The sequence below is a fragment of the Otolemur garnettii genome, unplaced genomic scaffold, assembly GCF_000181295.1.
Source record: "Otolemur garnettii isolate 467f Iridium unplaced genomic scaffold, OtoGar3 scaffold00096, whole genome shotgun sequence".
Classification (NCBI taxonomy): domain Eukaryota; kingdom Metazoa; phylum Chordata; class Mammalia; order Primates; family Galagidae; genus Otolemur; species Otolemur garnettii.
The window spans coordinates 3,180,499-3,194,300 of NW_003852491.1; the positions used below are offsets into that span (position 1 = coordinate 3,180,499).

A 13,802-nucleotide genomic window follows, 5' to 3' on the forward strand; every position below is an offset into this window, starting at 1 on the left:
GTGTTTGTTTTTCCATTCTCGCAGTACTTCACTTAGGAGAATGGGCTTCAGTACCATCCAGGTTGTTACAAAAGTTACCAGCTCACCGTTTTTTATGGCTAAGTGGTACTCCATGGAATGCATATACCCCACGTTATTAATCCATGCAGTATTGGTGGGTCCTTGGATTGCTTCCACATCTTATGGTGCCTGGCACATAAAAGTTTTAATAAACTTTTGTTGAATGAATGTGTATACATGATTAATAAATAAGTTGTACCTCAGTATATATTTGTTGAATGTCTGTACTACTATGTGTAAATAAAGATGATGTATTTTATTAAACATTGAATAATTTGTATGTGCTGTTTTGTAACTTGCTTCTTTCATTTCCTAGTATCATGGCCATCTTTTCATGTCAGCATCCGTAGATCGGTCTCATTTTTTATGGCTTTGTAGTACCCCCGCCCCCATAGAAAGTCCATTTTATTTAATCTGTTCTGTACTGGTGATCATTTAGATTGCTGCTTATTTGAGCTTTTACATTAAACAATGTTGTAGCAAATACATACATTTGTGTAGATTTGCAAGACTTTCTTGTTCACTGAATTGCACTTTAGAATTCTAACAGTCAGTGCCAAACTGCGTTTCCCTCCCATTTTACTAATTTATGTTTTCACTAGTGTGAGGGTTCACTTTCCCTGCACCCTTTTGTTCATTTTGTGTTGCTGTAACAGAATGCCTGGAACTGGGTAATCTATAAAGAACAGAGATTTATTTCTTACAGTTTCAGAGGCTGGCAAGTCCCAGGTGGAGAGGCCTGCGTCTAGTGAGGGCCTTCATGCTGTGTCATCCCATGATGATCCCATGGCAGAAAGCAGAAGGGCAGGAGAGCTTGAGTGTGTGAGACGGACCAGGGAAGGGCCTCAAACTTACCCTCTTATCACAGGCGTCCTCAAATTACGGCCCGCCTAGGACATTTATCCGGGCCGCCAGGTGTATTTTCCACTGGCTGCCTGTCCTGCCTAGCACCCAACTCATCCTGGGGCCTGCAGTCCAGCCCGCCAACGATCTGAGGGACAGTGAACTGGCCCCCTGTTTAAAAAGTTTGAGGACCCCTGTCTTATCAGGAACCCACTTCTAAGATCACTAATCCCATTCTGATAACACTGAGTATTACTTTAAAAATTTCTATGAATTTGATAGGCCAAAATGATGCCCTGTTATTTAAAGCATTTATATAACTTTAAATGCTAATTAAAACAGCATGTGTTTTATTGGCTTTTGGGACTATTTTGTAAATTTTCTTTGTGTTTGCCTATTTGTTTTTTAGTTGCATTCTGTAGTTTCTTTTCAATTTGTAGGAACCTTTAACAAATAGATGTGTTCTGTGGTAAAGGTCTGTTGTCAGCCATTTTCTTGCAGATTTTTTTCTTAGTCTCTTTTATTTTTGTGTCTCGTGTAGGCACAGTTTTTTAGACTGGTCCTTCATAGTTAATTTGAATAAAAATAAATGTACATGTGAATGAAAATTGGGGAGAAGTGATAATAAAATCAAAATTTTGTGTAGGAATTATTTCATCAGATCTACAAGGGTGCGATGGTAAGAATCACCATTATTTATTTCTCAATAAGAAAGAAAAAGTTCCAGCAAGTAAGCTGATGTATCATTAACTGCTAGATGCATCCTGATTTCAGAAATGTTAGAAAGCAAAAAGGGACTGGGCATGAATAGCTAACACCTGTAATCCTAGCACTCTGAGAGGCTGAGGCGGGTGGATTGCCTGAGCTCAGGAGTTGGAGACCAGCCTGAGCCAGAGTGAGACCTCATCTCTAAAAATAGCCTGGCATTGTGGGGGGTGCCTATAGTCCCAGCTACTTGGGAGGTTGAAAACAAGAACATCACTTGATCCCAAGGGTTTGAGAACCCAAGAGTTTGAGGTAGCTGTGAGCTATGATGCCACACACTCTACGGAGGGCAACAAATTGAGATGGTCAAAAAAAAACCAAAACACAAAATTAAGCCAGGCCTCCTGCCTTGTGCCTGCAGTCCCAGGTATTCAGGAGGCTGAGGTGGGTAGGTCTTTTATCTACTCAGGATGTGTGTGCATGTGAGGGAAAGAATGTTTTTGTTGTGTATATGAACTTAAGCTCATAGTTAACAGAAGACACGTTAACAATAAGTGAGTTTGGAAGGTGTGATTTTGGTTACATTTCATTCTCTTGTCCGACTTTGTGTTTTTCTTTAACAATGAGCTTATATTTTTATAATGGGGATAAAACAATAAAGTTACTTTAAGTTTGAAAAGCTGAATCCAGGCCTAGGTTCAGTGCTCATGCCTGTAATGCCTAGTACATCAGGAGGCGGAGGTAAAATGATTGCTGGACCAGGAGTTTGAGACTAGCCCGAACAACATAGTGAGGGCCTGTCTCTACCAAAAAAAAGTCATCTAAATTGAATTATCTTTTTGATCAATTTTTGTTGAAATAAAATCTCTTATATTTGCAGATGGACACATGTTGGATTCAAAAAGATACGCCATTATTGGAGCAGACCTCCGACATATACCTGACTTGGAAGAGAAACTAAAGAAATGTAACATGACTACACAGTGAGATTTTGTTTTTATCTCTTACCTGTTTGTGATTTCATGCTAATTGTGAGATAAGGCCAATTGGAAGTGCAACATAATAACCATATCCCGTTATTTCTTATGTAAGTTTTATCATTTCATTATTCCTTAGAGTTTATTTCTGAAATGTTTAAGCAGCATTGTTTTTCTAGTCTGTTTCCACATCAGAACCAACTGTGTTACTTACTAAAAACACTGGTACCTAATTTCATGAACAAAGTTTGAGAGCAGATACTATGTATAATAATGTGTATAGGAAAATATAATTACAATATATAAACAAAGAATGTGCATCCAGAATGTTAAAGAAAAACCACTGTAAAGAAAAAAATGGTCCCATAGAAAAATGGTAAAAGGATAGGTGACCAGACAGTTCAAAGAAGTGAATATTACATGAAAAGGGTCTTGATCCTCAGTAGTAATCCAGAGAAATTCTATTTTATTTCCACCAAGTTGGCAAAAATGTAAAAGTTGGGAATATCAAGTATTGGCAAGGATATATGGGGGTTAAGGAATGGTCATATACCCTGATGGAAGTGAAACTGATACAATGATTGTGAAAGTATCCAGGAAAATTGTACATGTGTGTGCTATGTAATATAGCAGTTCTACTTTGGTGTATGTTCCCTTAAGGCAGTGATTCTCAACCTTCCTAATGCCGCAGTGTATTTTCATTGTTAAAAAGGGGTTGTGATCCACAGGTTGAGAACCGCTGCCTTAAGGTCTTAAACTAAGCCCACGTTTTTAGTAGCAGAAAATTATAAACGGCCTATATGTCCATTAGCAGGAGAATGACTGAATAAAATGTAAAATGCATGACCTAGATCAACATGGAGAAATTAAAAACTTAATGTTGAGTTAAAAAAAAAAAAAAACGAAGGTGCAAAGTAATATGTGTACTATGATGCCAGACATATAAAACCAGCTCCCCAAAATACTGTACTATATATTTCATGATTCTACCCATACATTGCAGAAGTATTTAAAGAATGGATTGTAAGGTTCACAGGAAATTCTTGAGAGGGAACATCTGTTGGGAGAAGAGGAGGGCAGTGAGGTACATGGTTTTAGCACAATGATGCTGGTCAAAATCAGATTAGAGTTAAGAGGTTGGAGGAGATAAACACATGTGTACAAGGAGAAGATGACATTTACAACAGTATTTGATATGAGGGGAAGGTATGGTGATGGGAGAGTTATGTATGTATGTATGTTGGAATTCATTCAGGGTACAAAGAATGAGGTTACACTGACTGCATTTGTTACATAAAGTCCTTTTTATAATTGTGTCCTGCCCACAAGAGGTATGCCATATGCCAGGACCCACCCCCTTGCTCATTTTCCTACCTCCACCCCTTGTATTAGCTCATCTACTGCCTTCATATTAGAGTATATTGGATTCTTGCTTCTCCATTCTTGTGATGCTTTACAAAGAAGAATGTGTTCCACCTCCGTTCAGGTTAATACAAAAGATGTGAAGTCTCCATCTTTTTTTTTTTCTTTTTTAGAGACAAAGTCTCATTTTGTTGCCCTCCGTATAGCTCCTTGGTGTCACAGCTCACAGCAACCTCCAGCTCTTGGGTTTAGGTGATTCTCTTGCCTCAGCCTCCTGAGTAGCTGGGACCACAGGCACCCGCCATAACGCCCAGCTGTGTTTTTGTTGCAGTTTAGCTGGGTTGGGTTTGAACCCGCCACCCTCTGTATATGGGGCTGGCATCGTACTCACTGAGCCACAGGCACTGCCTGTCTCCATCTTTTTTAGTGGATAAATAGTATTCCATGGTAGACATGTACCATAGCTGGCTAATCCATTCCTGGGTTGGTGGGCATTTAGGCTGTTTTCACATTTTGGTGGTTGTAAATTGAGCTGTGATAAACTGTCTAGTGCAAATCCTAATGATAAAAGGATTTTTTTCCTTCTAGGTAATTCTAGTAATGGGATTGCAAGATCAAATGGGAGGTCTAATTTGAGTTCTTTGAGTATTCTCCATACTTCCTTCCAGAAAGGTTGTATTAGTTTGCAGTCCCACCGTAGTGTAAGGGTTCCCTTCTCTCCACATCCACACCAGCATCTGCAGCTTTAAGACTTTGTGATGTGGGCTATTCTCACTGGGGTTAGGTGATATCTCAGGGTGGTTTTGATTTGCATTTCTTTTTAGATTAGGGATGGTGAGCATTTTTTCATATGTTTGCTAGCCATTCATCTGTTTTCTTTAGAGATAATTCTATTCATCTCTCTTGCCCAGTGAAATATGAGATTGTTGGGTCTTTTTTTGTTGATTAATTTGAGTTATCTATAGATCCTAAATATCAAGCTTTTGTCTGGTTCTTAATATGCAAATATCTTTTTCCTTTGTGAAGGTTGTTTGCTTTGGTTGTTTCCTTAGCTATGTAGAAGCTTTTTAGTTTAAGTCCCATTTGTTTATTTTTTTTTTGTTGCATTTGCCATGGAAATCTTGATAAAATCTTTCCCCAGATCGATATCTTCAAGTGTTTTCCCCACACTTTCATGGAGGATTTCTTTGTTTCATGCCTTAGATTTAAATCTTTTATCCATTTGAATCTACTTTTGTAAGTGGTGAGAGGTATGGGTCCAGTTTCAGTCTTACATGTTGTTATCCAGTTTTTCCAATGCCATTTATTGAATAGGTAATTTATTTCCCCCAGTGTATGTTCTTGTTTGGTTTATCAAAGATGAGGTGGCTATAGGATGTTAGTTTCATCTTGCGGTTTTCTATTTGGTTCCAAATGTCACTGATCCTATTTTCGTGCTAATACCATGCTGTTTTGATCATTATGACTTTGTAGTATAGCTGAAAGTCTGGTAGTGTGATACCCCATGCTTTGTCTTTATTACTAAGAATTGCCTTGGCTATATGGGGTTTCATCTGGTTCTAGATAAGACAAAGAATTACTTTTTCCAAATTTTGAAAGTATAATGATGGTATTTTAATGGGGATTGTGTTGAGTCTGTAGATTCCTTTGGGTAATACAGAGATTTCATCAACAATGTTGATTCTTCCAGCCATGAGCACAGTATTTTCTTCCATTTTTTAATATCATCTACAATTTTCTTAGGGCTTCACAATTTTCTTTGTAGAGGTCCTTCACCTCTTTTTGTAGGTATATTCCTTGATATTTTGTTATCTTTTTTAAGATACTGTGTAGGGAATTGTGTCCTTGATTAGCTTCTCATCTCGGCTTTTATTGGCGTGTACAAAGGCTACTGATTTGTGGACATTGATTTTATATCCTGAGACATTGCTGTATTTTTTTGATCACTTCTAGGAGTCTTGTGGTTGAGTCTTTGGTGTTTTCTACGTATAAGATCATGTCATTGGCAAAGAGTGAGAGCTTGACCTCCTCTGCCTCTTTGGATGCCCTTTATTTTCTTCTCTTGGTTGTATTGGCTAGAACTTCCAGCACTATGTTGAATAGTAGTGGCAATAGAGGACAACTTTGTCTGGTTCTAGTTCTAAGAGGAGAAGCTTTCAGTTTTACTCCATTCAGTATAATGTTAGCTGTGGGTTTGTTGTAGATGCTTGGATCATATTCAGAAATGTGCCAACTATGCCTAAATTCTTATGTGTTCTAATTAGAAAAGGATGCTGAATTTTTATCAAATGATTTTTTTGCATCTACTGAGAGGATTGTATGGTCTTTGCTATATGTGTTACTTACTAAAAACTCTGGCGCCTAATTTCATGAACAAAGTTCGAGAGAAGATACTGTATAATAATGTGTATAGAAAAATATAATTACAACATATAAACAAAGAATTTGCATCCAGAATATATAAAGAAAAACCACTGTAAAGAAAATAAATGGTCCTGGCTCGGCGCCTGTGGCTCAAGTGGCTAAGGGGCCAGCCACAAACACCTAAGGTGGCTGGTTCAAATCTAGCCTGGGCCCGCCAAACAACAATGACGGCTGCAACCAAAAAATAGCCAGGCATTGTGGCGGACGCCTGTGATCCCAGCTACTTGGGAGGCAGAGGCAGGAGACTTGCTTGAGCCCAGGAGTTGGAGGTTGCTGTGAGCTGTGGTGCCACGGCACTCTACCCAGGGGCACTCTACCCAGGGACACAGCTTGAGGCTCTGTCTCAAAAAAAAAAAAAAAAAAAAAAAAAGAAAACGGTAAAAGGATAGGTGACCAAACAGTTCAAAGAAGTGAATGTTACATGAAAAGGATATAAGTATAAGATCAGGACTGTTTTTCCAAAGACAGAAGGCTTTCAATAACTTCTTAAAGGCTTCCTTCCTTAGCCAGCTTCTTGCACTTGGGCAGGTGCTGATCCACTGGAGTGCTGTAGTCCACTTCCATGAAGTGTGAACATCAGCCCTTTCCAAGCCTCTGTCTGCCATGGTTCCTGCTTGAGCATCCCTGCCTGTCCCCCTGCTTTGGCCACCACTTGTTACCCACACCTTTTATTTTTTTTTGAGACAAAGTATCTCACCGTGTTGCCCTTGGTAAAGTGCATTTGCATCACAGTTCACAGCAGCCTCAAAATCCTGGGCTCAAGTGATCCTCCTGTCTCAGCCTCCCAAGTAGCTGGGACTACAGGCACCCACCCGGCTATTTTTTAGAGATGTGGTCTCATCCTGAGCTCCTCTCAGCCTCCCAGAGTGTTAGGATAACAGGTGTGCACCACTGCGCCCAGCTTTCTTTTCTCCCTCTTTAACTACTTGGGTTAACTTGAAAACTTTATCCTCTAGCTCTGAAGTTCTTTCTCCTCCATAGTCTAACCTATTTTTGATACTTTCTACTGTATCTTTGCATTCTCTGATTGTCTCCTTCATTTCCTTAAGCTCCACTGTATCCTTTCTATATTCTACATATCTCTCATCCAACTTTTGGTTCTATCATTTCATTTTCTCATTTGTTCCTTTTATTGTCTTTATATCCATATTTTAAATTCCCTTTCTGTCAAGTCCATTAATTCTTTATAGGTAGAACCTTCTGCAGTAGCTGCCTCATGGTCCCTTGGGGGAGTTCCTCTGTTTTGGTTTTTCTGTTGGTTACTCCTCATGTGTTATTTCTTCTTGTTCACATCCTTGTCCTCCTTTTTCCTTCTCGCTGACTCCTTTATTTCAAACAAAAGTCTTTGCTTTTTATGACAGTATGTTGCAATATTTCACGAGGACACCAAGTGGTACTGTGGATTTTTTAGGAGACAGAGAGCATAGCCAGCAACCTCTATGGTCCTTATTCCAAACTTGGTTGCCTTTGGTGATTGCCTGATTGTTTCCTCAACATTCAGATCCTGTCAGGTTGGGATCTTAAAGCTCACAAGAATCCTTCAGGAGCAGGTCTCACACTGCTTTCACAGTGCCTCCAGTTCCCATGGGGTGTGGGAGTTCCTCAGTTTGTCCCAAAAGTGGAGTTCTGATCCCAGTAGGTGGAATTAAGATGGCTGTGCTTTAGGCCTTTGCTAAGAAATTCTCACAGTTTTCCCACAATGGCAGCCCCCTGGCCACCAAGACCTCCTCAGTGTGTCTGCCTCACCAGCCACCAGAGCTATGGCCAATCCACTCCAATGGCATTCAAATCTGGTTGCTGTATATTGTTCAAATCTGTTCACTCTTCCTAGCTTTCCACTCAACACACTGTTTCCCACAGCAACTGAAAACTGGGGAAAGGCTTCTTCTGGTCCCTGACCTCTGTGGTGGGTGCAGCTAATCCCAGCTGGTGGCAATCACTTGTCTAATTCATCAGATTTCCACTGCTCTGGATTATACGCTATATCCAGCTCACCACCTCCTCACTGAACTATGACTCTGGGTAAGGTCCCTACTCTAGGCATGGCTGCATTCTCTCTTTCCCCAGTTGTTTTAGGAGAGCTCAGCTGAGAGATCTTCTGGTCTGCCATCTTGCTCTTCCTCCTCCACCCCCTCTGTATTATTTTAAAGAATAAATTGAAGGCAAAGAATCAATGGTGAAAGATTGAAGAAATGAGCAACTGGGGAAATTATTGCTGGAATAGGATCTCCAAGGAGAGAGCCAGGTGGATATGGAGCTTGGACAGAGGTGAACTAGCCTTGGAGTGGACAGAAGACCCCCCCCCCAACCTTCTCAGTGGGGAGGGTAAGGACAGATGAAACTATAGGTGAGCCCTGGGAGGGAGAGGGTAGAGGAGTAGGGAGTTAAGGTGTGATGATCTTCATAACTCATCTTTCATTAATTTGGTGAATGCTGTTGGCTCTGTGTGTTAAAGTTCTTATTTACCTGTTTAGCCTAGAATCATCAGCCAGATTGTTGTTTGAACTTACATACCCACCTGCCCAATGTTTGGGATGTTCTAAATGGCCTAAGGTTGTCACTCTACCTTTATGTTCTGAGTCTTTGTCTCTCTGAATGTTGAGAGAACAAGGTCAATAAATTGTAAACAGTATTTATGCCTCATTTGTCCTTTGGGGAACCTCTTAACATGGTTCACAGATTGTAGGGTATAGCTTATTTTTCTTATATTGGAAGGGAAATCTTGCTGTTAGTGACACTGTTGGTTTCCTTGGGCCAGGTATTTTTCAGCATGTTTGTGAGTGAAGATGAGTAGTAATTTGGTTAAAACTTGTTTTCAAGGGTGGCACCTGTGGCTCAAAGGAGTAGGGTGCTGGTCCCGTATGCTGGAGGTGGCGGGTTCAAACCCAGACCCGGCCAAAAACTGCAAAAAAAAAAGAAGAAAAAAACTTGTTTTCAAGGGTAAGCCCTCCTTATATTGGAGAGCATGAATCTTGGAAATTCATCCTGAATTTGACTTTTCTAGTTGTTTAGTGGGGCAGTATTTTCCTTTAACTGTCTTTGAGCCTTTGTTTCCTCATTTATGAACTGGGATAAAAACTACCTCACTAGACGGCTCCCGTAGCTCAGTGGGTAGGACACTGGCCACATATACCTAGGTTGGCGGGTTTGAACCTGGCCCAGGCCTGCTAAACAATAATGACAACTGCCACAACAGCAACAACAAAAATAGCTGGGCATTGTGGTGGGTACCTATAGTCCCAGCTACTTGGGAGGCTGAGGCAAGAGAATTGCTTAAGCCAAAGAGTTGGAGATTGCTGTGAGCTATGATGCCACAGCACTCTACTGAGGGCAACATAATGAGACTCTGTCGCAAAAAAACCCCACCAAAAAACAACTTCCTCACTAGATCACTTTGGAGATTATATGAAGTAACCACAGATCAGTAGACCAGAAATGGATGACTGTACATACACTCTCTGTAAGTCACATCTGAAACTATGGTTACAGTAACGAGCTAGTTCACCAAATGAGTTGAAAGGCCAGGGAAATCACTTATGTAGGAGACTAGCTTTAAATGGGGAGGGGAATGAGCTTCCCCTCAGTCTTAGAAATTTATAAAATAGAAGAAAACAGTGGATATACCAAGTACTAGAATTACCCATCAAATTCTTTTATGTGTTTTCAGTTGTGTTCTGTTTTCTCTTCTGTGCTTTCATTAATGTTTTGAAAAATGTTAATCCTATTTTTAATGCTAATGGTTAGGCTACCTTTTAAAAATGTACTAAGAACTTCTCATTTTCAAATAATTCAGATTTATCAAAAAGCACAAAAACTTTTCTGATATCATGTCTTCACCTAACATCCCCATATGTTAATATCCGACACTGTAATGATTACCTTTGCATTAAACAGATTCTTGATAGTGTTGTTTCTCTAGTTGTCAACTTATTAGATGAGGTTTTATAACATTTTTTTTACTTGTCCACTTCTAAATTTTTCTAGTAATGTGGGGTTTTAGATTGAGATTATTGTTTAAGAAATGTTCTCTTTAGGCCTGGTGCAGTGGTTCATGCCTGTAATCCTAGCACTTTGGGAGGCCGCAGCAGGTGGATTGCCTGAGCTCATGGATTTGAGACCAGTCTGAGCAAGAGTGAGACCTGTCTGTAAAAATAGCCGGGCATTGTGGTGGGTGCCTATAGTCCCAACTGCTTCTGAGTCTGAGACAAGAGAATTGCTTGAGCCCAAGAGTTTGAGGTTGCTGTGAGCTATGAAGCCAAGGCTCTCTACCAAGGGTGAAAGTGAGAAAAAAGAAATGTTCTCTTCAATATTTTTCTTTCTGATTTTTGCTGTGTGTGCAACTCAGACTTCTCTTTATTCTTGATTTAGTGGTCTGTTTCTTTGTATCATGATTCATTTGGAGCCACGTAATGTTTAAAATGTCTGTTTAATGGTACTCCTAGGAGCATTTGGGAGAGGGGTGTATAATATATGTGTGTGTGTGTGTGTTTTGTTGTTTTTTTTACCCCAGAGACAGGATCTTGCTTTGTTGCTCAGGCTGTGTATAGGGGCACAATCATAGGTCACTAGAACATCAAACGGGGCTCAAGCCACTCTTCCTTCCCATCTCAGCCTCCTGAGTAGATTAAACCACAGGTGCATGTGAAAATGCCAAGCTAATTTAAAATTTTTTTGTTATGTTGCCTGGGCTGCTTGTGAACTTCTCACCTGAAATGATCCTCCTGCCTCAGCCTCCCAGAATGCTGGGATTATAGGCATGGGCCACTCACTGTGTATGGCTTCTGGATAAATACTTTTAAATAACTTGAGTTATAGTATAACATTTTATTGTTTAAGTAAAATCCAGCTGTGGAAAGCAGGTGGATAGTTGATACTATCAGGTCAAAGCTAGTGTGTACTTTAGGGGAGCTGTTTCTCTCTTAAGACACCATAATTATGAGTCTGTGTGCTAAGTCCAGCTGCACAGGTTTGAATTCTGACAGGAACATGCATGAGACCATGACCTTGGATATCTTTACTTCTGCCTTAGTTTCTTCCTTAGACAAATGAGAATAATAGAATCCAACAATAAATGTTAGCAGTTAACATTAGAAAGTAGCTCTGTGAAGTGCTATTCCTTTCTATAATTGTAGCTCTCACTGATTCTGATGGTTCCTAGAACATAAGAATAATTCCTAATCCCAGTATTCAGGCATGACCACCATAAATTTTTATGCCTGTGTAAATATATGTTTTCTTTAAAGTGTGATCATGCCATGCATGCAGTTTTAGAACTTTTAAAAGAATCAAATTTGTGTGTTTGTGTACTTATACATATGTATGTGGCCACTAATTTACTTATTGACTTCTTTGGCCAATTAGTGAGTATCTACAAGTTATAGATACTCCAGAGATGTAAACAATACATTATTGTGTGAGAGAGACATTAAACAGCTAATTACATAGGACTATTTAATTATTCTTGTAACACCTGCTCTGAAGAAGGGTTAGAAAGCATATAATGGAACATGTGACACTGGGGACCGTGTGTGCCTTTCATGTCAGTAAGTACAATTCTGAAGCGTCAAGCTGTGTAGTGGTCCACTGGGTGGATGCATCATATTCTTTTTAATCCGTTTCTTTTTGGGCTTTTGATTTTATACAACTTAATGTTTCTAAAACCTCCCATCAGTAAAAATAGACAAGTAGAAATAACCCACTTTCTTGGGGGGGGGGGTAGCAATGAGCACTGTCAATATTTAGGGGGTAAGGAGGGGAAGAAGCCCAGGGAAGGAGTCTGAGAAGCAGCACTAAATAAACCAGGAAAAGCCAACAGAGAAGAGTTCTAGAGACGGAGGCAAAGAGTTTCTGCAGGCTCCCCCAGTTCTGTCAGCACTGACCCTACCCCAGAATGGCCAAGCAAACTACCCCTCCCCTTGCATTTTGGGCCTAAGGAAGTCAAAACGGAGAGTGCTCATAAAGTGTATCCTGTTTACTTGCATAATTTATGGGCCACCAGTACTCCCATTTAAAAATTAAACTTAGATACTTATGGCATTTATTGCTTTTCTGTGTCTTATTTGTTGATTACTTTGGGTCTGGTAAATCAGAGTGCAGATGAATAATGTAATTTCTCAAAGCTCATTCATGTTGTTTGCAATCATTAATAATGAAAGCCTGTATAAGAATTAGAATCTACTAAATGAATATAAGTATTTCTAGATGATTTTTAAAAACTCTCAACGTAGTTGCTCAGGATTCTCTGTGTTGGCAGTTTGGGCTGGGGTTAGCTGGATGGTTCTGTTGGGAACAAGGTTTAGCTGACATCCCTGGGGGTTCACTCGTGTGGGGACAGTGGGCAGGCCAGCTGGGGACTGTCAGCCGTGATGCCTCATTCCCCTCTACAGGGCTTCTTATCTGATAGCAGGCTAGCTTCAGGGAGTGGTTTCAGGTTTGCGAGTGCAACAAGAAAGCAAGTGCTGTGTGCAAAGTGGTTTCCCGGCTTCTGCTTGCATCATATTTGCTATTGCCTTGTTGCCCAAATCAAGTCACATGACTAACTCAGATTTCAGGAGTTGGAAAATAAACTCCCCTTCTTACGTGAGAGACGTTAACGGTGCATTGGCTTGATGTGAATGCCCAGTAGGGGAGAATTTGTAGCCATATCTGCCACCAGCCACACACATTTGACACATTTTCAGAAGCCGGATAAATCACTGCTCACCTTTTCACACTGTACACCTTTGAGCAGTGATGGCCTTGTATGTGTACTACTGCACTGATCCATGCTGGGCTTGTTTCTGAGTTTCCTGGGGGATAAGTTGCTCTGCCAGGACTGCAACCTAGGTACAATTACAGGGTTTTGACTGGATGAAGTACGTACTTCTTTGCTTTTGTTTTCTCTTAGATTGCCAACACTCCTGATAACTGAATGTGTGCTGGTTTACATGACTCCGGAGCAGTCTGCAAACCTCCTCAAGTGGGCAGCCAACAGTTTTGAGACGGCCATGTTGATAAACTATGAACAGGTAACAGGAAGCCCCAGGGGGTGTACACTCTGCACAGGACTCCAGGGGTGCCCCCTCTCTCCGCCCCTCAGTATATGCTTTGCTTATCCTTTTTCTTCTCCAGCCACTCCCATATCGCCTATATAAATTGACTCTAACAGTCTTAGTACTCCTGATTTCTTGAAGTCTTACAAACAATTAGCCAGAGTTTTGGACCTTCTCTCTTAGCTTTTACAAAAGATTTTCAAGTTTTTATTTTAGCACTGTGTATACTGTACACAGCAGTGTTTTTCAAATTTTTTTTTTTTATCTTGTAGCATGCTTGAACCTATACTTACACTTCATGGCACACTTACATTTTGTTGATTAAAAAAAAAAAAGCAGCTCGGCGCCTATAGCTCAACCGGCTAAGGCGCCAGCCACGTACACCTAAGGTGGCAGGTTC

General features: G+C 40.3%; 1 protein-coding gene across 1 annotated transcript in view; it reads left to right on the forward strand.

Annotated features, from left to right (window-relative positions):
• The window catches only part of LCMT1 (leucine carboxyl methyltransferase 1), a 59,072-nt gene that overhangs the window by 27,510 nt on the left and 17,760 nt on the right, over nt 1-13,802 (forward strand). The window contains exons 6-7 of the mRNA XM_003795746.3: nt 2,489-2,591; nt 13,258-13,378. Of these exons, the coding sequence (XP_003795794.1) occupies nt 2,489-2,591; nt 13,258-13,378 (224 nt within the window). The remainder of the gene's footprint in view (nt 1-2,488; nt 2,592-13,257; nt 13,379-13,802) is intronic.